At 48.6% G+C, this 25,692-nt stretch overlaps 1 protein-coding gene and 1 long non-coding RNA gene across 8 annotated transcripts in view; one reads left to right on the top strand and one right to left on the bottom strand.

Moving 5' to 3' along the window:
* The window catches only part of SMG6 (SMG6 nonsense mediated mRNA decay factor), a 245,042-nt gene that overhangs the window by 105,280 nt on the left and 114,070 nt on the right, over window positions 1-25,692 (top strand). For all 6 annotated transcript variants that reach the window (XM_003315290.6, XM_016931164.4, XM_016931163.4 and 3 more), the window contains 2 exons: window positions 9,637-9,753; window positions 11,319-11,487. In XM_003315290.6, coding sequence (XP_003315338.3) covers window positions 9,637-9,753; window positions 11,319-11,487 — 286 coding nt within the window. The remainder of the gene's footprint in view (window positions 1-9,636; window positions 9,754-11,318; window positions 11,488-25,692) is intronic.
* LOC104002749 (uncharacterized) lies at window positions 16,366-24,733 on the bottom strand. 2 transcript variants are annotated; one of them, XR_010152753.1, is made up of 3 exons: window positions 24,567-24,733; window positions 19,586-20,215; window positions 16,366-19,058 (listed from the first exon to the last, which is right to left on the bottom strand). It is a non-coding gene; the product is annotated as an uncharacterized LOC104002749 (long non-coding RNA). The 2 variants fall into 2 exon arrangements; XR_008540123.2 differs by lacking the exon at window positions 24,567-24,733 and adding an exon at window positions 23,563-23,582.

The following is a 25,692-nucleotide window of genomic DNA, read 5'->3' as shown; positions in this document are numbered from 1 at the left end:
AAAGACATTTGGGTTGTTTCTAGTTTGGGGCCATTATGAATAAAGCTGCTATGAACATTTATATGCTGGTTTTTTTTCTAAACGTAAGTTTTCATTTCTTCAGGATAAAGCCCCAGAGTTCAATTGCTGGATCATATCATAAGTGCATTTTTAGTTTTAGAAGAAACTGCCAAACTATTTTCCAGAGCAGCTATACCATTTTACATTCCATCAGCAACGTACATGTGATCCGATTTCCCAGCATCCTTACCAATGTTTGGTGGTGGTACTGTTTTTTATTTTAGCCATTCTGATAGATATGTAATGAGATCTCATTGTAGTTTTATTTTCCATTTCCCTAATGGCTAATTATATTGAACATCTTTGCTTGTGCTTATTTTCTATTTGTATATCCTCTTTGATGAAATATCTGGTTTTTTTTTTTTTTTTTTGCCCATTTTCTAAATGTATTGTTGTTTTCTTACTGTTAAGTTTTGAGAGGTTTTTTGTTTTTTGGGTTGTGTTTATTTTTATGTGTTGTTTTTTTGAGACAGGGTCTCTGTCACCCAGGCTGGAGTGCAGCGGCACTGTCACGGGTCACTGCAGCCTTGACCTCCCAGGCTCAAGTGATCCTCCCACTTCTGCCTCCCAAGTAGCTGGGACTGCAGGCAAATGTTACCACATCCAGCTAATTAAAATTTTTTTTTTTAGAGACACAGTCTTGCTATGTTGCCAGGGCTGGTCTCAGACTCCTGGGCTCAAGCAATTCTCCCACCTTGGCCTCCCAGCGTGCTGGAATTATAGGCGTGAGCCACCGCGCCTGGCCAGGTTTTAAGAGTTTTATATGTAATCTGGTTACTGGTTCTTCGGCAGATATGTGGTTTACAAATAGATTTTCCTAGCCTATCATTTGCCTTTTCATCTTTTTACAGGGTCTTTTGCAGTGCAAAAGTTTTTAATTTTTATGAAATCCAGTATATCAGTTTTTCCTTTTATGGATTGTACTTTACTTTTGGCATTAAGTCTTAGAACTCTTAGTCCTAGGTCCTGAAGATTTTCTTCCATTTTTTTCTAAGAGTTTTATGGTCCTATGTTTTATACATAAGTCTTTGATCTATTATGAGATAATTTTTGTATAAGTGTGAAAGTTAGGTCAAGGTTTTGTTGCTTTGTTTTTTTGCATACAGATGTCTAATTGCTTCAGTACCATTTGTTGAAAAGATATTCCTCCTTTTAATTTTATTTTAGAAGAGGTGGGGTCTTGCTATGTTGTTTACGTTAGTCTCAAACTCCTGATCTCAAGCAGTCCCGCCTTGGTCCCCCAGATTGCTGAGATTATAGGCATGAACCACCATGCCCGGCCCCTTTCTTCATTAACTTAACATCAGGGAGAACGATTTCTCCCGCTTTATTCTTTTTCAGAATTGTTTGAAATGTTCTACATCCTTTGCTTTTCCAGATAAGCTTTAGAATAAGTTTGTCTTTATCTACGTGAAACGTTCCTGAGATTTTGATAGCTGTTGCGTTAAACCTATAGATCTATTGTCTACATAAAACCTTCGTAAGATTTTGATAGCAATTGCGTTAAACAATTAACTGGCATCTCTACAATGCTGAGTTATTCAGTTCATGAACATGGTAACTCTCCCCAGTTTTTAGGTTGTCTTTTATTTTCTGGGTTTTGTTTTTTTGAGACAGAGTTTGTCACCCAGGCTGAAGCGCAATGACACATTCTCGGCTCACTGCAACCTCCGCCTCCTGGGTTCAAGCGATTCCCCTGCTCCTGCCTCAGCCTCCCGAGTAGCTGGGATTACAGGCACGCGCCGCCACGCCCAGCTAATTTTTGTATTTTTAGTAGAAACAGGGTTTCACCATGTTGGCCAGGCTGGTCTTGAACTCCTGATCTCAGGTGATCTGCCCGCTTCAGCTTCCTGAAGTGCTGGGTTTACAGGCGTGAGTCACCATGCCTGGCTTTGTCTTTGATTTTCATCAGCATTTTCAGATTTTTAGCATAGCGTTTCCGTACGTTCTGTTAGACTTACACCTGAATATTTCATTTTCTTTGTCACTATTGTAAACGATGGCATGTTTTTCATTTTGGCTTCCACACAGTCATCATCTCTGAGCTCTTTGTGCAGCACTGTGGTTGGAGTAGTCTGAGCTTTTCATGTTCATAGCAAAGGAGAGAGGAGCAGTGGGAGTGTGACGCTTGAGTCACGGGCGTGTGAAAATCAGATATGCAAACAATGTGGGCATGAGAGCAGACAGAACTGGATTCAGATCCCAGCTCTGGCACTTTCTAGCCTTGTGTTATTGGGCAGGTCATTTAGTCTCTCTGAGCCTGTTTCCTCAAATGTCAAAAAGGAGAATAATACTCAGGCAATCCTTTTGTAAAGCTTTGAGATAATATATATAAATATTCTTTGCCTAACATAGGTCTCAAAATGTCTTAGTTATTATGTCTGGCCACAGTGGAATCATGTCATTCATGGTTAGATCCAAAGTGAGAGAGGCAAGTGTGCCTACTATTACGAGCAGCAAATGTTTCTTGAACCTCTCTATGGTGCTGATTTCCAAGGATGTGAAGTCTTGACATAGCTCTTGCCCTCAAGGGGCTTATAATTCTGTTGAGGAAACCTACTGTATGAATAACAATTCCAGGACAAGGTATTGCTTGTTAAGTTCCAAATAGGTGGGCAGACAGTGTGAGTGCATCAAAGAACCTTCTCTGGGTTTTGTTTGCCCTTTTGTACCCTGTCCATTGAGGTGGCTTCTGGATGTTGTTGATGAGAGAATGTGTGGAGGTGGGAGAGGGTGTGTACAGATTTAGGGGAAGGGTGTCATGTGGGAATATGTAATTAATTTTTATACTTTCCCCAGTAAACCATCGACCCTTTTTATGATGTCATGAGGGATTCCTTAATTTTGCAGCTGCTTCCTGATTACGTCAGAGAGGAGCCTGTCACCCCACAGCCTGGAGCTGTACTCATACAAGAATTGGAAACAAATGAAGTGCCGAATATCTAATGGCTTCCACAGGGAGCGCCAGTTCAGACTTCCCAGGCCTCCTCTTGCTAGGTCTTCCTCAAGTATTTCTGACCCCCTGAAGTGTCTTTGTTCTGGAAAGACAGGACTTGGCCCAGAGCCAAGAGGGAGGGAGCCTGGGGACTCCTTGACACATACCTCTCTCCCTCCAGGTGTTTTGCAGTCCTGAGTTTCTTCCCCCTTACTTGGATCTTGTTTGGTGAGTTGTTACTCTTCTTGAGTTTTCAGGATCCTCTGGAACCTGCCGAGAATACACGTGAGAGTCTTTGACCTGCTCCAGCAGTCTTCACCCCTACATACCCCCTCAACAGCATTATCTCCAGCCTCTTTTGATGTTTCTTTCTTGTTTTTTTGTTTTGTTTTGTTTTCTTTTCTTTTGGTAGAGACAGGGTCTTACTCTGTTGCTCAGGCTGGTCTTGAACTACTGGGCTCTCAAGCAGTCCTCCCACCTCAGCATCCCAAAGTGCTGGGATTACAGGCGTAAGCCACCATTCCTGGCCTCTTTTGATTTTCTTTCTGCGGTAATTTTCATATCTGTGCACTGCTTTTCATTCCCTCTTCTACCTCTATTATAAGAAGATGTTACCCTTACTTGGCATTATAAACTTTATGAGTGCTTTACATGTAATTTCGCTTGCTTCAAACAAGTTCATGCTCTCTTAGCTTCCCAACTGGTCTCCCTCATTGTTACCTTTTTCCAGCTACCCTAATTAGTCCTAAATGCTTTAGCTAGATTAATCTTTATAAAATATTCACTCATTGCTTCATCCAAGAACCTTGAGTGAGTGCTCCCTCACTGTTGAGTCAAGTTCATGTTCCCTGTTCTGGCATTGCAGGCCCTATACTTTGTGGTTCCAGGTAGAGCACAGCACACACAGTACTTGCGTGCCTCAAGTAGTACATGTGGTCCCCCCTGCATCCACCAACTCCATCATTGTTCACCTCTTCCAGCCCACCTTAGAAATGGTCTCTTCTGGCCAAGCATGGTGGCTCATGCCTGTAATCCCAGCACTTTGGGAGACCGAGGCAGGTGGATCACTTGAGTCCGAGAGTTCGAGACCAGCCTGACCAACATGGTGAAACTGTGCGTGCCTCTAATCCCAGCTACTTGGGAGGCTGAGGCGGGAGAATCGCTTGAACCCAGGAGGCAGAGGTTGCATTGAGCCACAATTGTACCACTGCACCACTCCAGTCTGGACGACAGAGTGAGAATCTGTCTCAAAAATAAAGGTCTCTTCCATGAAACCTTCTCTGTTACATGCTAGCTGAAATGGTTTCCTCTCCCTCTGGTGACAGAAACATCTTACTTCCATCTTCCTCATGATATGTAGTACATTGTCTTGAATTATAGTTACTTGAGTATGTATGTATTCTTCCTGTCTTTCTTATTAGATTATCTTCTTCTCCCAGACAGGATCCTACTTTCCTTTATATCCTCCACAATTGGGCACTCAAGTGTTTTCGGAATTAATGGGAGAAGTCATTTTGTTAGAAGATTGGGATTTCCTTTGCCCCCATATTTCCCTACTTTCAGAAGAGCTTTAGAAGAAAATCCAAAGGGAACACTGACAGTGAGGGCTCCTAGGGAGGAAATTACCTTCCACCTTCTTCTGTCTTGTCTTGGTGCATTAGGCCGTTCTTGCATTGCTATAGACAAATACCTAAGACTGTATAATTTATAAAGTAAAGAGGTTTCATTGACTTACGGTTCTGCAGGTTGTACAGGAAGCATTTCGGCTTCTAGGGAGGCCTAAGGAAGGCTACAATCATGGCAGAAGGCGAAAGGGGAGCAGGCACTTTACATGGCGAAAGCAGGAGCAAAGAGTGGGGCAGTCCCACCTAGTTTTCAAGGACCAGATCTTGCAAGAATTCAGCCACTACCACAGAGACAGCACCCAAGCCCTGAGGGATCCACCCTACCATCCAGACACCTCCCACCAGGCCCCATCTCCAGCAGTGGGGATTACAATTCGACGTGAGATTTGGGTGGGGACAAATATTCCACCATGTCACTTGGCTGTATCAGTTTAGGGAAATGTTATGACTTGCTTTACACTCAGTCAGCCTCTGTTTTGCCATTGTGCATGAATAATTTGCTTGGGTGTATTAGTGCCTGATTCTGCTGACTCATTCGTTCTGCTCCTCAGGGAATAAAATGATGAAAAGATATCTCTGCTTTTGCTCTGAGATTTTGTTTTTGTCTCGTTCCTATACAGCGACTGCTTCCTCTACCTCCTCTTCAGCTAGCAGCTGCCACGGGGAACTCTGTGGCTCAAGCAGCAGCAGTTGAAAGATGCTCTCACTGCCCACTTCCTGTAGACAAGGAGGTTTTGGTGGGCTGCTTAGGAACTGTGCCAGCCTTGTGTCTGACTGGTAACTGACTCATGAGAAAAGCAGCCTCATGTTGGAAAGATAAGGGCCAACAAATTGCCTCCAGGTGGTGGTAGTTTGGAGGTGACTGACCATTCATTTCCTTTCTTTGGGAGGAGACAGTGGGGAGGGAATTGGTGAATAAGTGGTCTTGCCTGCGTTTTTCTCCAGCTCTTAGTGAAGCAGCCAGGCAGATAGTTGGTTCTCTGGGCTGGAATGGCTCGTGGACCCCAGTGCCCTCAGAATCCCCTCTGTTGCTATCAGAGCATCAGACTTAGGTGTCATCCATCCTGTGTCTTCTCTTCATTACTCTTCTTATGCTCTTGCCAGGAAACTGGCTGTGTGCACCAAGGGAACTCTGATAGTTCCATCGCTGCCAGATTTTTCTGTGACCAACCAAACTCCATCCCACTGGTACTGGTTTCCTTCAAATCTCTCCCTGATGGCAACACTGGAATTGATCAGAAGCAGAGGTTCTGAACCACCATCCCTTGGCTCGGCTTAGAGGGCCCAGGCAGGTGGGCCTGCCTCCCATCCCCTGCTCTTCCCTCTCCGCCCCTCCTGCCTCACTCCCATTTCCTGCAGGAGGATGCTTTGCCATCCTGGAGCTGTCAGGCACAGCTTTGCTTTGGCAGCACCGTCGCACACATACTGGTGGGAGAGGGGACGTGTTTATCACTTTTCCTGGAGATTATCTGTTTAAGCACTTCTCTGACAGTTACAATAACAAGGGCAGTGTGTTGTGTTTCCCAGCAGAAGGACACTTGCTGTTGAAAGATGTATAGCACTAATTAGAAATACATAACATCCGGCCACATGGCAGCCTTCTCCCGGCCGCTCCATTTCCTGATTTCATGCAACTTTGACGACAGTTGGTTTATGTTTTCCATGAATATATTCTCAGAAAAACGAGAAAGTCTCCCTGTTACATAGGAGCAAGAAGAATATTTCTGTCCGAGCCGGTATTTGGCCATAGGAATAATAGGAGCTGTGGTCACCTGCCCACATGTGGGAAGGAGCAGAACCAAGTTCAGACCTCAGGTGACTTTCTTATTAAGAAATATTTCCGTCTGACTTCCCTAGCCAAAACCCTTACCCGAAACCCTTAAGCAAGTCTCTGCTTTTGGAAAGAAGGGGAAAGGCTGTTTCACAGTGTTAATGAGTTCCTCAGCTCCTGTCATGCTCCTGCTACCTGACACAAAGCCAGAGGAACCCAGGCGAATACCAAGGCAAACAATGCCTTTTCCTCCCCCACCCCACATCACTTGTTGGCTTGGCCCAGCCCAACACTAGGGATATATATGGGCATTCATCAGACTAGGGCCAGTTTCCTAGATCTAACCCCAAAGTGGGTGGACTCTGGGAATCTAGATGCTGTTTTCCTACCCACTTGTGTAACGGTGAATGCTTTCAGGGAGTAGCGTCTTACGGTTTCTAGCCTGTGGAAGCCTACGTGAGGCCAAGAGCAGCCCATGAAGATGCTGTGCACTTAGTGCATGTCTCACTTGAGGCACTGGATCCAAGTTGCCGTGGATACTTGGATAAATAACAATTTTCTTTACCCTATTGAAAGGTCCTACAGTTGCAGAGACCATGTTTTATTTGTAACTGTGTGCTCCATCATACCTAGTACAGAGTCTGGAACATTCTACATGCTCAGTATGTGCTTGAGGTACTACTGAGCCATGGAGGACAGGCCTTCCAGGAGGTGCTCTAGGTAACATGGCCAGTCAGAGGCCTGACCAACACTCAGACATGCTGACCCCCTTGATCGTTTGTAAAATCTCCACCTGCTTGATTACAGCAGAACAGTTACTGCTTAATACTCCGCATCAGATGGACCAGACACATAAGCAGGCAGTGTTATTTCAAGCCTTTCTTCAGGAGGGGGTTAGGGGATGGGGAGTTGAGGTGACATAACCGTCACCAAGGACAGAGCAGTCATGAAGCTGCCTTCTAGCTGCTGCCCTGGGAGGTGGCTAAGCACTTTCAGATCTACACCAAAGAGACTCCAGCTGTTGCTACCTTGCCTGGTCTCCAGACCTTATTGCAGGAGCCTTTAGAAAAGGAGCCAACCTGGAGTCCATGAAGACCGCAGATCCCATTGTTGTTAAGCAGCCATTCTCCCTCTGAGCCCTAGCCCCCCACTCCACAAAGACTGCAGATCCCATTGTTGTTAAGCAGCCATTCTCCCTCTGAGCCCTAGCTCCCACCTTGAACTCTGAGAGACGGTCTAGCTTGTGATTGCCATTTGTCATAAATACAGAACTAGGCTTGGTGAAAGAAACCTCCCCTGTCTTATCCCTGTCCAGGGTCATGAGAGTGTCTTAGTGTAGCCTGTGCTTCACAAAATGCCAGTCTCTTGGAGCCAGGACACCCCCCTCCATCCCTTCTAGCCTTCTGAGTGCAGGTAACTTCTGCTTAGTTGATGAGGAGGCACTAATGTTTACTCAGAGTATCAGCTACCAGGATGTGGCCTCCACTTGTCCTCTCCCAACTCCCTCTTTTCTGGACTTACTCCCTTCTTCCCGGCTCTGTTGCTAGTTAGAGGCAGGATGTTGTCCGGGCGTGGCAATGGCCTGGACTGAGCTGGGCGGTACTGACAGTGCTGCTGCCTATGGGGAGGGTGAAGGGGAGAAGTTGGTAACTTTTCTTGACAACTTACGTATCTCCCCCTTTCCTGCTTTCCATCCTGCCCTCTTCTTGGCTCTTGCATGCTTGTTTTCTTTGTAACAGAGGTTTAGGGCCTTAACAGGACAGGAGTGAGACTGGTCTATTCTAATCACATGGATTGTTACCACTTCCTTAACTGCCTGCCACAGTTGAGCTGGAAAGTCAGAGGGTGACATCTGGGACCAGTGGGCATCTGGAAGGTTGGTGGGAAAGCCACAATCAAAGAATTACTACCCTGGATGCTATTCGTTTGTTGGGCCCTTCTGAGCAGCAGCCTGCTCCTTCTTACACCCAGTACTTTCAGAAGTGGGTTGGGGCTGGCTTTGTGTACTCCAATCATACTTGCTCCTGGGGCAAAGATGGTAAGGAATCACTGTGGTTGGGTATTGTCTCCTGGAGTAACAACTTCAATGGGGCCCCATTGACAAGATGGTGAGCTGATGAGAGGGCTCCCCTTGGCTACTGAGGTTAAAATACAGGCAGGGACAGAGATCAGACGTTCAGCTGATTATCCTTTTAACACTTGGAGATTCTGAGAGTTCTCCTGTATTAGAGAGGGAATTAACACATTAGCTGCTGCCAGAGCTGGTGAGCCTGGCCCCTGATTCTGTCTCCTGTGGGTATGTGGTGTCTCCTCCTTGGAGTCTGTGTGGTGGACTGCTGCCTTCTGTGTGTCACCAGCTCCTCTCGAGTTCAGATGACGTGGCTTTCAGGGAAGGCCAGTGATGAAGAGTAGGTACAGGCAGGCTTTTGGGAGTATGCCACATAGCTCCCACCAAAGAATAATTCTGCCCACCAAAAAGATGGCTCCTTTCAGTGACCTGGAGCCAGAAGGAAGTTAGTTAGCCAGGCTGAAAAAGTGACGGGAAGAGGGTACTGGGATTGGGAGCCAGGTTTATTTTTTAGCGCTAGGGGAAGGAATTTGTGAAAACAAAAGCCAACACTGATTAAGTGCTTATTATGTGCCAAGCACTGTTCTGCATAAAATTAACTCATTCCATGAAAGTAGGTTATTTGTGTCATGTGTGTTTTCTTAGGAGGAGGGACATGGAGGAAGTAAGGATGGGACTAAAGGTTGGTGATTCAAGAAGATCATTTTTAGACGAGATCGGGCGCGTTCAGGGTGGTATGGCAGTAGACAGAAGATCATTTTTAAATGTGTATTTTTCCAATCTTAATTGATGACTGTGCTCCTGTTAGTTATACACTAGAGAGACTGAGTTAATTAAATCTGAGTTCTTGTTACGATGGCTTTACATTATCAGTAGGCAGCTAAAGGCAGAGACCATGCAGCTCCAGCTCAGACTGCCCTTCTTGAGGTAACCGTTCCTGGGAAAGTGATGTAGAATTGACAGAGGTGACCCTTATCATATTATCAAACACATATCCATATGCCAGACCTCGTGGTAAGTGCTTCACGTGCATTTTCTACTTGGCCTTATGACCACTCTGAGAGAGGGAATATCACTAGCCCTAGTCTTCAGTGAGGAAAAGGAAGCTCGGTAACGTGGCCAGTGATGTGCATCTTGTCCGCCTGGGGCGCTGAGAGTTTCATTTGCCTCTCCGCAGACTGCTTCTCGGAGGAGTGCCGCTCTGTGATCCAGGAACAAGCCGCAGCTCTGGGCTTGGCCATGTTTTCTCTACTGGTCCGCCGCTGCACCTGCTTACTTAAGGAGTCCGCCAAAGGTAAGCAGGAGGAGTCCCCAGCCTGGTGGGCTTTCCAGTTGCCTGGCCTTGTCCAGACCTCACAGTGCAATGCTGCTTTCTTGGTGTCTTCTCCCTGTAGTCTCCATTCTTCCTCTTACCTACATGCCCCTCTTCCTTTTGCCTGCCTAACTAGTCCCATTTCCTTTTACAGTCTGATTGCCTCTAAGGCCCTCTTCTCCTTTTTGTAGAACCCTTTCCTCTCTCTTTTCTCCTTTAGTAGTTAGGATTTTCACTGTACCTATGAGCTGCTGCATGTTCTGCATCTTCAGGAAACCAGAAAAGTTAGTTTCCATAATCGACGTTGTGTTTTCCCCTTTATCTCTTTGTTTCTCTTTGTGTGGTACCTGGTGAGTTCTGTAACCGCTGTGGACCAGCCATCATGGGAGACTCACTGGACCAGATAGAGCAGGTGCTATTTTTAGCCCTTAGGTTGAGACAGTATCCCATATCCTTTAAGGCTGCCCTTAGAAGTCTAAGCCAGATTGTTGTAGCAGTAGAATGTAGGGCTGAAGGTTACACCTTTCTTTTCAGCTCCTAGATCAATATTAGTGACTTAATGAGACCCCACTGTCACCCCATGCCGCACCAGCTTTGTGAATGCCTCCAGCTTCGGAGGCTGCCTTTTTTTTTTTAGGGACAGAAGGGCAACTTTTTATTTTGAAGTAACTTCATATGTACAGAACAGTAGCCAGAATAGTGCAGAGAACTCTTACATACACTTCACCCGGATTCCCCAGTTAACATTTTACCATATGGGCTTACGTTCGTCTTTCCATACACACATACTTAAGGTTATTATTTTTCTTCTGAACCATTTGATTTTTAAGTTACAGAGTTGCGGGCCCTTTACCCCCAAATACTTGACTCTATATTCCTAATAATAAGGATATTCTCTTAATAACAGTTATCAAAATCGGAAGTCAACATTGATAAAATACTATTATTGCATTCACAGACCTTACTTAGTTTGTGCCAGTTGCCCTAATTTCTTTATAGCAAGGGGAAAAAAAAGTTGTTTTCTGCTCTGGGATCCAGTGCAGGAGCACACGTTGCATTTAGATATCATCGTGTCTCTTTAGTGTCCTTTAATTTGGGATGGTTTTTCTGTCTTTCTTTGTCCTACATGTCCTTGTCATTTTTGAAGAATATGAAGCATTTGCACAGTGTCCCACAGTTTGGGTTTCTCTGGTGTTTCCTTATGATTAAATTCAGGTCATGCAGTTTTGGCAAGAACTCTGGTGCCATCTTGGTACTGTGCTGAAGGAAGGCTGGAAGGGTGGGCTAGAGGCCAGAGTAGAGGCTTCAGCCAAGCCACAGGTGAAGCAGAAGCAGTTGTGTCCAGGGGCAGACCCAGTACACTGGTTCTCTCTTTGTCCTACTTTTCAGAATCCTCTTAGGTGCTGGCGCTTGTCCTCGCTTCTGGGCCCATCTTTCCTGTGGACTTGGTCTCCCTTCCCTAAGAGCTTGCTGCCGTCCCAGCGCCCCAGGCCTCACTCGGGGGCTACAGCAGACATAGGCCCAGTTCTCACCCTTTGCCTCTGCAGCTCAGCTGTCCTCTCCTGAGGACCAGGATGACCAAGACGACATCAAGGTGTCTTCCTTTGTCCCGGACCTGAAGGAGCTGCTCCCCAGTGTCAAAGTCTGGTCAGATTGGATGCTCGGCTACCCGGACACCTGGAATCCTCCTCCCACATCCCTGGATCTGCCCTCACAGTGAGTTGACCTGCCCATTGCTTCAGCGCCACTGGCTTGGGCCTGCCCGTGTTCCTACAGCTCCCCTCTTCATCCTGCTCTGTTTCTTTCTGCCCACAGCCTGCCTGCTTCTCTATTTCTTCTTTATTTGAACTTTTTTTGAATACCTTCCCTATCCTCTGATGTTTTAGGTTATTTTTTCCTGTTCTCCAGGCCTCTTCCCTCTCCTCTCACACTCTCTTTTTCCTCTCACTCTCCATTTTGTTATTTGTTCTTGCTCTCGTTCCCTCATCCTCACTCCATATTGTGCATACTCACCATCTCTGCAGCTGCCTCTGGAGTCTGGATTTGTGTGGATATGTGTGTGTGAGACTTTGTTTCTTCTCTTATTAGTTTTTCTGTGCATCTTGCTTTTTTTTTTTTTTTTTTTTTGAGACAGGGTATCACTTTGTCACCCAGGCTGGAGTGCAGTGGCATGATCTCAGCTCACCCAGGCTGGAGTGCAGTGGCGCGATCTCACTGCAACCTCCGCCTCCCAGCTCATGTGATCCTCCTGCCTCGGCCTCCTGAGTAGCTGGGACCACAGGTGCACACCACCACGCCTGGCTCATTTTTTGTATTTTTCGGTAGAGACGGGGTTTCGCCATGTTGCCCAGGCTGGTCTTAAACTCTTGAGCTCAGGAGATCCACCTGCCTCAGCCTCCCAAAGTGCTGGGATGACAGGCATGACCCACCGTGCCCGGCCTTCTCTGCATCTTTAAGGCTCTCTCACTGCTGCTTGTGCTGTCTTCTGCAGTTTGTCTCCTGGCATGGCAGCGTGTGGGGAGGCTGAATGCATGCACATCTCTCTTCCATTCACTCATGCCCTGTCTTCTCACTATGCCCCCGCCCTCGCCCCGTCTTCTCACCACGCCCCGCCCTTGTCCTGTCTTCTCATCACGCCCCTGCCCTCGCCCCCTGTCTTCTCACTATGCCCCTCCCCTCGCCCCCTGTCTTCTCACCACGCCCCTGCCCTCGTCCCCTGTCTTCTCACCACGCCCCTGCCCTCGCCCCCTGTCTTCTCACCATGCCCCTGCCCTCATCCCCGTCTTCTCACCATGCCCCTGCCCTCGTCCCCTGTCTTCTCACTATGCCCCTGCCCTCGTCCCCTGTCTTCTCACCATGCCCCTGCCCTCGTCCCCTGTCTTCTCACCATGCCCCTGCCCTCGTCCCCTGTCTTCTCACCATGCCCCTGCCCTCATCCCTGTCTTCTCATCACGCCCCTGCCCTCATCCCCGTCTTCTCACCATGCCCCTGCCCTCGTCCCCTGTCTTCTCACCATGCCCCTGCCCTCATCCCTGTCTTCTCATCACGCCCCTGCCCTCATCCCCGTCTTCTCACCATGCCCCTGCCCTCATCCCCTGTCTTCTCACTATGCCCCTCCCCTCGCCCCCTGTCTTCTCACCACGCCCCTGCCCTCGTCCCCTGTCTTCTCACCACGCCCCTGCCCTCGCCCCCTGTCTTCTCACCATGCCCCTGCCCTCATCCCCTGTCTTCTCACCACGCCCCTGCCCTCGTCCCCTGTCTTCTCACCATGCCCCTGCCCTCATCCCCTGTCTTCTCACCACGCCCCTGCCCTCATCCCCTGTCTTCTCACCACGCCCCTGCCCTCGCCCCCTGTCTTCTCACCACGCCCCTGCCCTCATCCCCGTCTTCTCACCACGCCCCTGCCCTCATCCCCTGTCTTCTCACTATGCCCCTCCCCTCGCCCCCTGTCTTCTCACCACGCCCCTGCCCTCGTCCCCTGTCTTCTCACCACGCCCCTGCCCTCGCCCCCTGTCTTCTCACCATGCCCCTGCCCTCATCCCCTGTCTTCTCACCACGCCCCTGCCCTCGTCCCCTGTCTTCTCACCATGCCCCTGCCCTCATCCCGTCTTCTCACCATGCCCCTGCCCTCGTCCCCGTCTTCTCACCATGCCCCTGCCCTCATCCCCGTCTTCTCACCATGCCCCTGCCCTCATCCCCTGTCTTCTCACCATGCCCCTGCCCTCATCCCATCTTCTCACCATGCCCCTGCCCTCGCCCCCTGTCTTCTCACCACGCCCCTGCCCTCGTCCCCGTCTTCTCACCACGCCCCTGCCCTCATCCCCTGTCTTCTCATCATGCCCCTGCCCTCATCCCCTGTCTTCTCACCATGCCCCTGCTCTCATCCCCGTCTTCTCACCACGCCCCTGCCCTCATCCCCGTCTTCTCACCACGCCCCTGCCCTCATCCCCGTCTTCTCACCACGCCCCTGCCCTCATCCCCTGTCTTCTCATCATGCCCCTGCCCTCATCCCCTGTCTTCTCATCATGCCCCTGCCCTCATCCCCGTCTTTTCACCACGCCCCTGCCCTCATCCCCTGTCTTCTCACCATGCCCCTGCCCTCATCCCCTGTCTTCTCATCATGCCTCTGCCCTCATCCCTGTCTTGTCACCATGTCCCTGTCCTCATCCCCTGTCTTCTCACCATGCGCCTGCCCTCGCCCCCTGTCTCTGTGTGTCAGTCTGGCATCTCTCAGAGCATTTGTGTATAGCAGAGAGCATTTGTGTATTGGGGGCGGGGGCAGGTGTTGGAGTCTGTGTGTCTGTCTGGGTGTATTTACATAGATCAGTTTATGTGTTTGTATACCTTTTTCTTTTTCTTTTTTTTAATTGTGGAGATAGATGTAACATTTGCCATCTTAACTATTTCTAAGTTCGGTGACATAAATTACATTTACAGAGTGTTGTGGAACCCCATATGGTTACTTCTTTTATCTTTGTCTGTATCTGTGTCTGGGTTGTGTCCGACTCTGTGCTTGTCTAGGTCCATTTGTCTGTGTGTCTGTAAGTCTGTGTGTGTCTTAGTGTCTGTGTCTGAGCGCAAAGTTCTGTGTGTCTGCCTCTGGGCGCTTGTCTAGGGGTCTTTCCGTGTGCCTGGTCCATGTCTGTCTGTGTTTGCTTGTCCATGTGCATCCATCCAACTGTGGCCACGTGTGTTGTTATCTGTATGTGTTCATGTGGGATGTCCGTATCTATGTCTGTATTTGTGTCCATACCTGTTTGTGTCTGTATATCCTTGAGTATATATATCTCTGTATGGGATTCATGTGTCCCCAAGTAGGTTTCTTTCAGTGTATGTCTGTGTTTCCATGTCTCTGTGTCCACATCTATAGCTGTCTTTTTTTTTTTTTTTGAGATGGAGTCCGGCTCTGTCTCCCAGGCTGGAGTGCAGTGGCATAATCTTGGCTCACTGCAACCTCTGTCTCCTGAGTTCAAGCTATTCTCCTACCTCAGCCTCCCGAGTAGCTGGGATTACAGGCACCTGCCACCACACCCGGCTAATTTTTGTATTTTTAATAGAGACGGGGTTTTACCACGTGGGCCAGGCTGGTCTCAAACTCCTGACCTCAGGCAATCCACCCGCCTCAGCCTCCCAAAGTGCTGGGATTACAGGCATGAACCACCGTACCCAGCCTTTTTTTTTTTTTTTTTTTTTTTGAGACGGAGTTTTGCTCTTGTTGCCTGGGCTGGAGTATAATGGTGCGACCTCAGCTCACTGCATCCTCGGCCTCCCATGTTCAAGCAGTTCTCCTGCCTCAGCCTCCCAAGTAGCTGGGACTACAGGCATGTGCCACCACACCCAGCTAATTTTTTATTTTTAGTAGAGATGAGGTTTCACTATGTTGGCCAGGCTGGTCTCGAACTCCTGACCTCAGGTGATCTACCCACCTCAGCCTCCCAAAGTGCTGGGATTACAGGTGTGAGCCACCCTGTCTGGCCCTTTTTTTTTTTTTTCCCCAGAGTCTTGCTCTGTTGCCCAGGTTCAAGTGCAGTGGCATGATCTCGGCTCACTGTAGCCTCTGCCTCCTGGGTTCAAGTGATTCTCCCACCTCAGCCTCCCAAGTGGCTGGGATTACAGGTATGAGCCACCAGGCCTGGCTAATTTTTTTGTTTAGTAGAGATGGGGTTTCACCATGCTGGTCAGGCTGGTCTCAAAACTCCTGCCCTCCAGTGATCCACCCGCCTCAGCCTCCAGAAGTGCGGGGATTACAGGCGTGAGCCACCACATCAGACCAGTGTATCTGTCTGTGTCTGTGCTGATTCTGGGTCCATGTCAGTCTGTGTCTGTGTCTGGGTCTGTGAGTATGTGTTCCTGAATGTCTGTGTTGTGTCCATGTTTGTGTGTAACTATGTCTCTGTATGCCAGTCTGGATCTCTCTGTTAGAGGGGGGTTTCTGTGTATGTGGGTCTTCCTGTATCTGCCTGCCTTGCCTTTTACCTACCTGTGTGTCTGTCTGTCCTGGCCTGTCTCTGCCTGCCTGCCTCTGTCTTTCTCTTTGCCTCTGCTTTCGTCTGCCTCTGCTGTGTGTGTGTGTGTGTCGCACGCACCTGTATCAGGGATCAGCATACCATGGCCCACAAGCTAATAATGGTTTACATTTTTAAATGGTTAAACAAAAAATCAAACGAGTACTATTTCATGACTCCTATTTCATGACTCATGAAAATTGTATAAAAGTCAGATTTTAGTGTCCATAAAGTTGATTGGATTATAACCATGCTTACTTGTTTACACTGTGTCTATGGCTGATTTCACATTACAGAGCAGAGTTGAGTAGTTGCCACAGGCTGTATGGTTCACACGGCCTGGAATATTTGCAGTTTAGCTCATTACAGAAAAAGCTTGCTGACTTCAATCTCTGTCCATGTTCCATGTGTCACATTCTTCTTTGTGTTAGTGTCACTGTGTGTGTTCATGTTTGTACAGTTGTGCCTGTAGGCTCCATCTCTGTTCAGCCCTGTTCACTATTCATCTCTCCCTCCCGCTCACTTTAATTTTTCCCTCCCTCCCTCCCTTCTTTCTTTTTTCTTTCTTTTTTCTTTCTTTTTCCTTCTTCCCTCCCTTCCTGCCTTCCTACCTTCCTTTCCCAGGGTCTCGCTCTGTTACCCAGGGTGGACGGCAGTGGCATGATCATAGCTCGCTGCAGCCTCGACCTCCTGGGCTCAGGTGATTCTCCCACCTCAGTCTCCCAAGTAGCTGGGACTACAGGCATGCACCACCAACCCGGCTAACTTATTGTATTTTTTAAATAGAGATGGGGCTTTGTCATGTTGCCCAAGTTGGCCTTGATCTCCTGGGCTAAAGCAGTCTGGCTGCCTCGGCCTCCCACAGTGCTGGGCCTCTCTTTCTTATCTCTACTCTTCCTTAGTGTCTCTGTCTTTCTCTGTTTCACCCCTGCCCACCCCACCCCCCCGGCCATTTCTCGTTTCCCTCTTCCTTTTCTTCCCCTACCCCACATTCTCTCAGTGTGGTCTTCGGCTGGTGCTGTGTACCCAAAGCTCCTTCATGCTCTGTGTTATGCATTTATGTGTGTTTCAGAACAAGCATCTCCAGTGTTCTTCTCTGGAGAGAAGTAATGCTGGAGGATAGATTATGGAGACCCTGGCTACTTTGGAGGGCACTTTTGGGGAGTAGGGAGGGGAGCTTGTTTGGCTTGGGGACCAGCCATGTGAGTCTCCTAGACTCATGGGTGACCTCCAGAGGGAAGGCTAAAGCAGAGATTTCTGGGCAGCAGTTTATGTGTGGACTGTGTAGTCTGATTCTTCCCCTTTTCTTTCTAAATTTTTTCCCTATACTTGCCTCAAGATGTACCCCTGGACTGTTATTAATCTCAGTCTCCCCATGCCCTCCCCACCTCTAGCTCTGTAACGGTGTGGGCGGCACTCACAGCATCGGACAGTTCTCTGCATCCTATCTGTGGGCCCTCCTAGGTTTCCAAAATGCACTCCAGGCTGAAGCCTTGGAGCTCCAAGCTGTGCAGCTGGGGCCACACAAAGGAACTGATGGATCTGCCGGCCAGGGGACAGCTGTTTCTCAGCAGTGATCCCCAAAGAGTTAACATCTACAGCCTCAAACTTTTCAGGCTATTAATCTGTAATGAGGACTAGGCAGTTTGCAGTTTTGGAAAGAAAATGCCAAGAAAGGACTCAGTTCTCCAAGTATCTAAGCCACTGCTTCTGAGCATGCACAAGGGTCACTGAGTGTCCCTTCCTTACTCTCAGGGTGGGGAGGCAGACCATCTGTCCTTGGAGCCTGGGCCTTCTGCGGGTCACCTCACCTCACAACCACAGGTCTCTTAGATAGGATTCACACAGCCCCTGTTTACCCGTATCCCGGGCCACAGGTCTGTTAGCTCTCTCACGCGGCATGTCTCCCTTCATCCCTCCTCCCTCTCTCACTCCCTTTTGGCTTTTGTTTGGCTGAGGAAATGGAAAGCTCACACAGGAAGTGCTGGGTCTCATTTGCTTGAGATGCTGAGTCTGTTTTCTCTTTGGATGCTGCAGCAAATGGCCCGTTGCCGGCTCTGAGCTGCTGCCCATCTTTGGGCAAGGGCTCAATCTACAGGCAGGCACGTGGTCCAAGCTACAGCCATCCCCGGCTGGGCTTCACATTCTGGGCTACAGAGAGGCAGAGGGGGTTGGGACATTTGAGTCATATTTGCTTAGTCTTCTCAGACTTCTTCACGAGGAGAGCAAATCTGACCAAATAGTATATTGAATTTAATTACCCAGCAAATATGTTACCGTAGCTGTGGATACCACTTACTCTCTCGTGAAGCCAGTCTGGGCTAGAGAGATAAAACAGTGTAATAGAGAAAAACATCTCCTTCTGTGCTCTCTTTCTTTCTCTCTCTGCAGTTAGGATCAGCAGCTGGTTATCTCTGGAATGCGAGTTTAAGCATGAAAGAGAGGCTTTGCTACCCTGGGGCCTGACCCCAAGGCATGGCTATTTAAGGACTGGTGCCTGCGTTCAACAGAGCAAACCTGGCCTGACTACCACTGAGGGTAGTCCCACCTCAGAGTCTTCAGATCAGAGGACTGGAAAAGTGGAATCAGAATTGCACCTTCCTTCTTTTGTTTCCCATATTCTCATGTAGCTTCCTAATACTCACTGAGTAAATACTCTGGTTGAGAGATTGGCAAAGGTATGGTGCTTTTGTGGGTTTCAAACTTAATCTCATGCCCACTGACCTTACAGATTGAAGAGGCTTTTCTTTTAAGGTCATAGAGATTAACACACCCCAGTGGTTCTGTAGATGCCAAAACTGTAACCCCCCTGACGCTTGTAAAGTCCTTGTTGCTGCTCATCGTTTTGAAGGGTTTGGAAATGCTCCCAAGGGAGCAGGAATGAAATGGCTGCTGTTTAGTGCCCCTTCTTGGCATGCTTTCATTGGTCTTTGCCTGAGTTTCTTCTTTGCAAAGATACATTTCTCTGATCCTAAGATAAGGTGACCAGAGAGCCTGTTTTTCCTATAAAGAGGAAGTCCCCTTTGCTTTTCCTCCAGAAACCCCACTTCCAAATGGTCCCTCTGACATGTGGGACCCTTCTTTCATCTCTCTTCCTTCATTCCCTCCCTGTCTTTAATTTGTTACCTTCTTTCCTTATGCAGTTAGAGAATCATTGCACAGCATCTTCCCCTCTCTGAGGGGAATTCCAGGGTTCATCTTGAGTTTCCTTGGTTCTCTCCTCTTTGCCCATGCTCCTCTTCCTTCCAGTCAAATCCACAACAGCAGGCACATGTGGAACACCTAGGATGATGATGAGAGTATCGTTGGCACTGCAGAGTGATGAGGGCAGGATTGCTGGGCATGTGGGCATGTGGGCATGTGTGCCTTCCCTCGCTGTGGCACTTATTAGATCTGTGTGTTAGAGCCAGCATGGATGGAAGCAAGTTGACTCCCCATTTGTACCCGTTAGGGATTGTAACAGAATGGCTTCATAATCCCAGGAGATTATTGGTATAGAGGATTATAGCAGGATGTGGTAAGTGGCCTGGGGCCACTGTGAAAGTCAGTGTAGAGTGCTGGGTCTGTTTAGGACAGACTGCTTTGTTTGGAGGGCCCACCTACTTGCCCCATCTGCTAGCATAGTTTGTGTTCCCTTCCACACCAAGCCTCTGGTGAGAAGGGAGAGGCAGCTGCACCCCTACTTCGGCAAGTGAGCACAAGGAAAGTCGTGCTGGAGAGGAGCAGAGCGACAGGCTTCATGAACCTGAGCATAGTGACCCCTTGCATCCCAGGACCTTTGGCAAGGCTAGGGCAGTGGGACAGCCTACCTCATTTCAGTCTCTGCTGAGGCCAAATCTTCACTTATCCTGATCACTAGTTCTCAGTAAGTGAAAGAGTCAGGGGACTTTGAGAACATCCAAACCTAGCCCAGCTGTGGCAGTTGGTTTATTGCTTTCAGCTGGTACTTGAACCCAGGTCCTGGTCTTGGAGGCTTTCCCAGGTTTAATCCCCAGAGCTTTCTCTGCAGCTGTATGACACTGCGCTGACCCCGAATGAGGATAGGAAAATAGAACCAGTGCCAAGCCAGAGTCTCTTTTTCATTTGGAGTCTGGCTGTCTGCCCATGACCAGGGTTACATAATGGGAAACATAGCTGGGGCTCTGGAGAGCCCGCGTTTCACCAGGCTGCCCAGACCTTCGCATTCTGATGCTATATATCTTCCTAATTGTAGCTCGGATGCATTTATCACACTGTTGGATTGGAGTACTGTTTAAAAAAAAAAACTCTAGAAATTCTTGTACTTGCTGCTTTTCCATGGATCGTCTTCCATAGTCTACAGAGCACACTGGAGAAGGGTCGTAGGGAGCCCTCTGAGGTCTTGTCACATAGGGAGAAAGAGGGATACGTAGGGCGTATGCAGTAAGCTGACTTCCTTAGGGAGCTTCCATGTGTTGACTCTGTAGATGAGATAGAAATTCTCAAGTTAAAAAACAACTAGTTCACTCACCTTCATAGGGCAGCTCTGAAATAAGAATTAATCCCAAGGCTAATCGGCACCCCTTCAAGGACGCTTAATACGCCTTCCCAAAAGGGCATTTTAGGAGGTCACTGAGTAATAGTCCATCAGCACTTCCCTGAAGGAAGTGGTGGTGGCTGTGGGAAGCCCCTTTGCTACCCTGGCTCCCCACCCAGTCTCCCTGGCTCCGGGTTGGGGCGTTAGCACTGCAGCCTGGCACCAGGGGGTTCCTCTTCCTCCAAGTGTTGAGTGTGGGGCACACGTGATCTCTCCCACGGCAGGAGCCCCTGTCCCCTCCCCACGCCTCCCGTAGGACTCCTTGTGAGAGGAAGGGGTGTTGGCCTAAGGCTCCAGTCTGACCCCAGCAGGGTACAGCAGCTGACCCCAGGGAGAGTACTTTCCAGCTCTGAGCTGAGGTTATTTGGGTCCAGTGTGTGCTAAGCTAAGAAGACGTGTTGGAGTGGTTACAGCTAAAAGTTTGGAGAGGCAGGAACCGTGAGAATCCGCACCAGGGAGGCCGCCGAGGGCTCCACTCATGCCGTGGAGATGTCAGGATCCCCTAGGGGCTGCTCTTTCCCAAACATACAGTGCTGATGGGTTTAGCACACCATAGTGATATGACAGAGGCTATACATATGAGGGTGGCTTTGGAGAACTGAAATCAAATAAGGCGCCGACCCCGAACATATTGAGGGCAGTGGATGGTTGAGGTGCTCTGATACTTGAGAAATCCTGGAACGAGGTTACTGTGACCTATTGCTGGCCATAGGGTTCCAGCTGCCCTGCTTAGAACATGGAGAGGTTTATATTCTTGCAGTAGGGCAGGATGACTAAGCTTCAGAATTTGATTTGCCCTTTTGGGCAAAATTGATTTAGGGTGAGTACTCTCCCAAAGTCCCAAGTCGACTTGTTGGTATAAATGAGAAAGATAGAAGGGATTACCTTCATCTAAGTCTGGTCTCTTTAGGGGTCACCCAGCAAACATCTCTTATTCTTAGAGGATGGTGTCTTGCTGCTCATATCTTAACTCCTGGAATGGTGGCCTTTGATACCTTTGTCTCTTCTTTGTATCATGTGGCATCTGGATGACACATTGTTGCTAGAAATCTCCAGGAGCCGCATAGAATTCTCCCTATCTCCAGCCCAGCCCAGGGCCTCTTGAGCTACCTAGCACTGAGGTACCAGAATCAAATCCTTCGCCCAATGCAAACAGAGTTGGCATGACATCTTGGCTTTCCAAGAGGCATGCTAAGCCATTTCAAGCCCGGGTATTATTCTTTTAACTCTGCCACACTTATTGGATTCAAGTCCGTTTCTGCTATTAGCTGCTGAATTCCTGCAGTTTTCTCCAGTGGAGTGAGAAGCTCTCCAGGGCAACAGTGGTCTTATGTTAGCCTCTGACCCCTACGTGGACAGTTGTAGGCTAGGATATAATGGCCCACAGGGAAACCGTTTGAAAAGGCAGATATTGCATGTCTTAGGCGTGGTTCTCTTGTTACAGCCATTTGTCTTTGTGTCTGTACCACATGGGTGTCCTCTTTTTCAGCTTCTTTGTGCCTAGCTTCTGTGCCATCTTGGCTGTATTTCCAGATCTCCTCACTCCAGGAACCAGAAGACCCAACTTGTTTCCCATCTGTACTGCTTCTCTGATCTTCCATAGCTCTGAAACACAATGCACGGCTTCTTCTCACTCAACTCTTTCCGGGTTTGTTCTGCAGCTGTGGAGTTTGAATGTTAGTGTTTAAACAAGCTGGTATTACACAGGAAATGGCCACCTCCACAGGCCCCAGCAGGCTTGTAACATGGGGTCATTGTACTTGATATTAATCACCAGTCAGCTTGTTCCTCCAGTAAAATATGAAGGAGTGTGTGAGTGCCTCATCCTCCTTAGACTTGCCAGGAAGATGGACTGAGTCTTGGTCAGGCGTTGGTGCTCCACTCTTTTCAGACTCTCTCCTCCTCTCAGTCCTGCCCCAGTGGAGCTTTCAGAAAAAGTCCTGCCTGACTCCTTCCCTATGAAGCTGGCAGACTGCCTTTCTGAGTTCTGGGCAAGAAGGTAGATTATTGTGGTGTGATGTGTCTCACCTGGCATACCTTAATCTGTCAGAGGATGCTGCAGTTGGGTAACCTCTTCTGTGAGAAAAGCAAAATTTTAGGAACACAGAAACCCATGGCCCCTCTGAGAGCAGGGCTTCTCAGTTCCCTGGACGTCAGCTGCCTTTCTACAGCTATTTGCAGAACTCACCTCAGCCTGAAGGGTTAATCTGATTCCCGAGTCAATATCCCCCAAACAACCAGCCAGGAGTGTGTGTTGGTTTGTTTCTGTGAAATGTGTTTCCCCAGTCACCTGGGCTGGCCTGGGCTGCATTGTATCGGCCAGCAGCTGCACTGCACTCAAACTGACAGATACATTAAACCTTGGAATTCTGAGGCAATAAAAAGTAAATTAACTCTTATTTTTTTCCTTTCCTGGTGGACTAAGTGAATGCATGTCTGTAAGGAAGCAAGTGAGCCTTGGTTCTGAGTGCATACTTGTAACTAGTCACTGCTGGTTTGTCCCAAACTCGGATCTGGCTTTCGGACTCCAGCCAGGGCTCTGCCGTCCTGGTGTGTGGTGTGTTCTGTGGGGTTGGGCCAGTGGGTCACCTTGCAACTGCTGATCCCTGCTCTCTAATCACATCACAGCTGCTGAGAGACTCCCTGGCCATCATTCTGGGAGCCATAAGCAGGCTCATTGGACACAGTTGCGTATTCTCTGGCTGCTTTGTGTCTGCTTGGTGAACAGTCCACCCTAACTTTAGCGGGATATTGTGGACTCTGGGAATTTCCCTAAAATATGCATTGAACCAGAACAAACCAGAAGGACCTGCATGAGTCCACAGCACTCTAGAGGGTCCATTTAGAATCAAAAGTTGTTTGAGATTATTTGGGAAACCTTTTGGGAAGTTATTTCCCAAGCATTTCCAAAAGATTGGCAGCTGTTTACAGATCCTCATCGCCACCCGAATTTGACTTTTGGCTCCTTGGCCCAGGCCAGCCTTGAATCCATAGGGCCTAAGGGCTGCTGTCGGGTGAAGGCTAGAAGGTGCTCCTGGTTGCGATGAGGAATTAAAGCAGGAAAAAGCTAAGCTTTTCTCCTTCTACAGACAGGAAATCCTATGTGCACCCACAGAACTGACCTCCCAGCCCAGAGGCCTGATCGGGGTAAGCTGAGGTGATGTTGCCCAGCTTCCAGGAATTACCTCATCCTTTTGCAAATATCTTAACTTTTGAGTTCAGACATCTCACCTGGTTTTTCAAAGCACCTCTTCCTTTGAGTTTCCTGACACTCCCTCACTCCTGTAGAGAGTCACTGTGTCGCCCATGGGTCTCTGGGTAGTTGTGTTCATGTCTGTGGTGTTCGATGAAAGGAGATAACTGATGATATGAATGTGAACTGAGTTTGGGTGATCCCACTGAAACACCAGAAGAAGGCAGCTACTCACAATCAGAGCACAAGACCAATCTGAATTAACCAGAGCAGAAGTGACCTCTCATTGAAGCATTTTGTGTATTTCCTTGGTTCTGCACAGTCTAGCTTGGCTCTTGGACCACTTTTATTTATATTTCTGAGTTGGGAACTCTGGGCACTCCCTGTGTCTTTTGGCATCAGCTGCTTTCTTACAAATCAACATTGAGGTAGGGATTCTCGTCCACCTTATTTTTGCAGTGAGTCTCAAGGTTTTGGTACAAGGTGGGTGGTAATGGGCAAAAAGGCGTATGTGGGCAGGGGTCCCTAGTGGTGGCCAGCAGTCTCTGGGAGGAGTCAGTTTTGGTTTATCTGAGCCTTAGGGGACAGGAGAGCATGGTAATGAGAACCACATGGTACCACATATTTCTTCATCTTGGATCCAAGATGGTAGGGGTGGGAGGATGAGAGAGGGATGTGGGGCCTCCCACTGTGGCAGCCGTGGGTAATTTTCGGCCGCCTCTCTCTGGCTGGGGATGCTGCTGCCCACACCACCCCCAACCCCCAACTATGTCCTGCAGCAGCCTTGACCTGCACGCACCAACCAGGGCCCCCAAGCCAAGAATTCAGCTGGGAGACTTTTCACCTTCTTCCTTCTCACTGTCGTCTTTCCTGTTTATTTTCCAAATTGCTGCTCTGCAGCCGAGCAGTGCCTGTTGGCCAAAGCTCACCAGTGCTGTGGGATCAGACTCAGGCAGTGGGCTCAAGTGGCCAGCAGGGCACTGGGGGAGGAAGCGGGGAACTGGAAGAGCCTCCCTGTGCGTCTCCCATGGGCAGCACTAACCTCGGAGGCGGCCCTGAGCAGCCCTATCACATCCGGTGCTTGTCTCTGCAGCCGGGACCGGAGGATAAACTATCAGGGCTGTGGGGCAGTGCATCATTCCTCTTATTATTTTCTTCTCTGCAGATGGGGTCGTGGAAAGTTCAGTTCCTTTTAACCCTCGAAGTTCTGTTTATTCTACAGCTGGTAGCCTGAATGCCGCGTTTCCCATTACATCACAAAGGAGCTCAGGCAGATCTCTGCACAGAAACGTGTTGCAACTGTTTATTTTTTTCCATATTTAAACATTTCTGACAGCCAAACCCGGCTGAGCCAAAAGATGGAGCTTTGTGAATGAGTCTGGTTGTCGGTGTCTGCGCTGAGAGAGGCTTTAGAAAACTCGTCCCTCCGGTGATTCTTCCCAAACATGTTCTTTTTCCTGGGTAAAGCCTGTGAAGCGAGTTACTTCTGCAGTACACGTGTGTTGATTATGTGCCGTTGTGTGATTAATGGGGATGTGTTCCGTCTGGTTCCCAGGACACTCTTGAAAACAAGATGTTTCATTTCATTGCCTTTTCCTAGTGCAATGATTGCAGTAAATAAACCATTGCAGCCTCCTTCCACCTGGAGCCAGTCAGGGAGTTCCCATACCTCTGCTCCACTTTCTCCCCCACTGTCACCTTCGGTGGCATGTCCCTTGAATGCTTTCTTTTCTGCCATCTCCCAAAGATTCTTGGTCTCCAGGAGAAACAAATTGCTTAGATCTGAGGCCCCTCCCTAGTAGGACTCATAGGCAGTAACTCCACTGGGGAGATTCCAGGATGATTCTTCTTTGTTGTTTTTAGCAAGAGGGTCTCACTGTGTTGCCCAGGCTGGTCTTGAACTCCTGGCCTCAAGTGATCCTCCCTTCTCATGTTCCCAAAGTACTGGGATTACAGGCGTGAGCCACCACACCCCGCCCAGGATGATTCTTACAGCTCTCTTTACATATTGCCTCTTGCCACTCTAGCTCATGAATCTAATTGTGAAGCTTTTCTTTGTAATTCTCCTATGCATCTCTCTTCTTTTAGAGTAAAACTTAGCATCCATAGGATATTATCTGTTCCAGACTCCTGGTTAGGTGCTTTCCTGGAGAAGAAAGCCAAGTCTG

This window comes from Pan troglodytes, chromosome 19 (assembly GCF_028858775.2).
Source record: "Pan troglodytes isolate AG18354 chromosome 19, NHGRI_mPanTro3-v2.0_pri, whole genome shotgun sequence".
NCBI classification, from domain to species: domain Eukaryota; kingdom Metazoa; phylum Chordata; class Mammalia; order Primates; family Hominidae; genus Pan; species Pan troglodytes.
The sequence above is the reverse complement of the archived record's forward strand: the minus strand, read 5'-3'. Positions and strand labels throughout refer to the sequence as shown.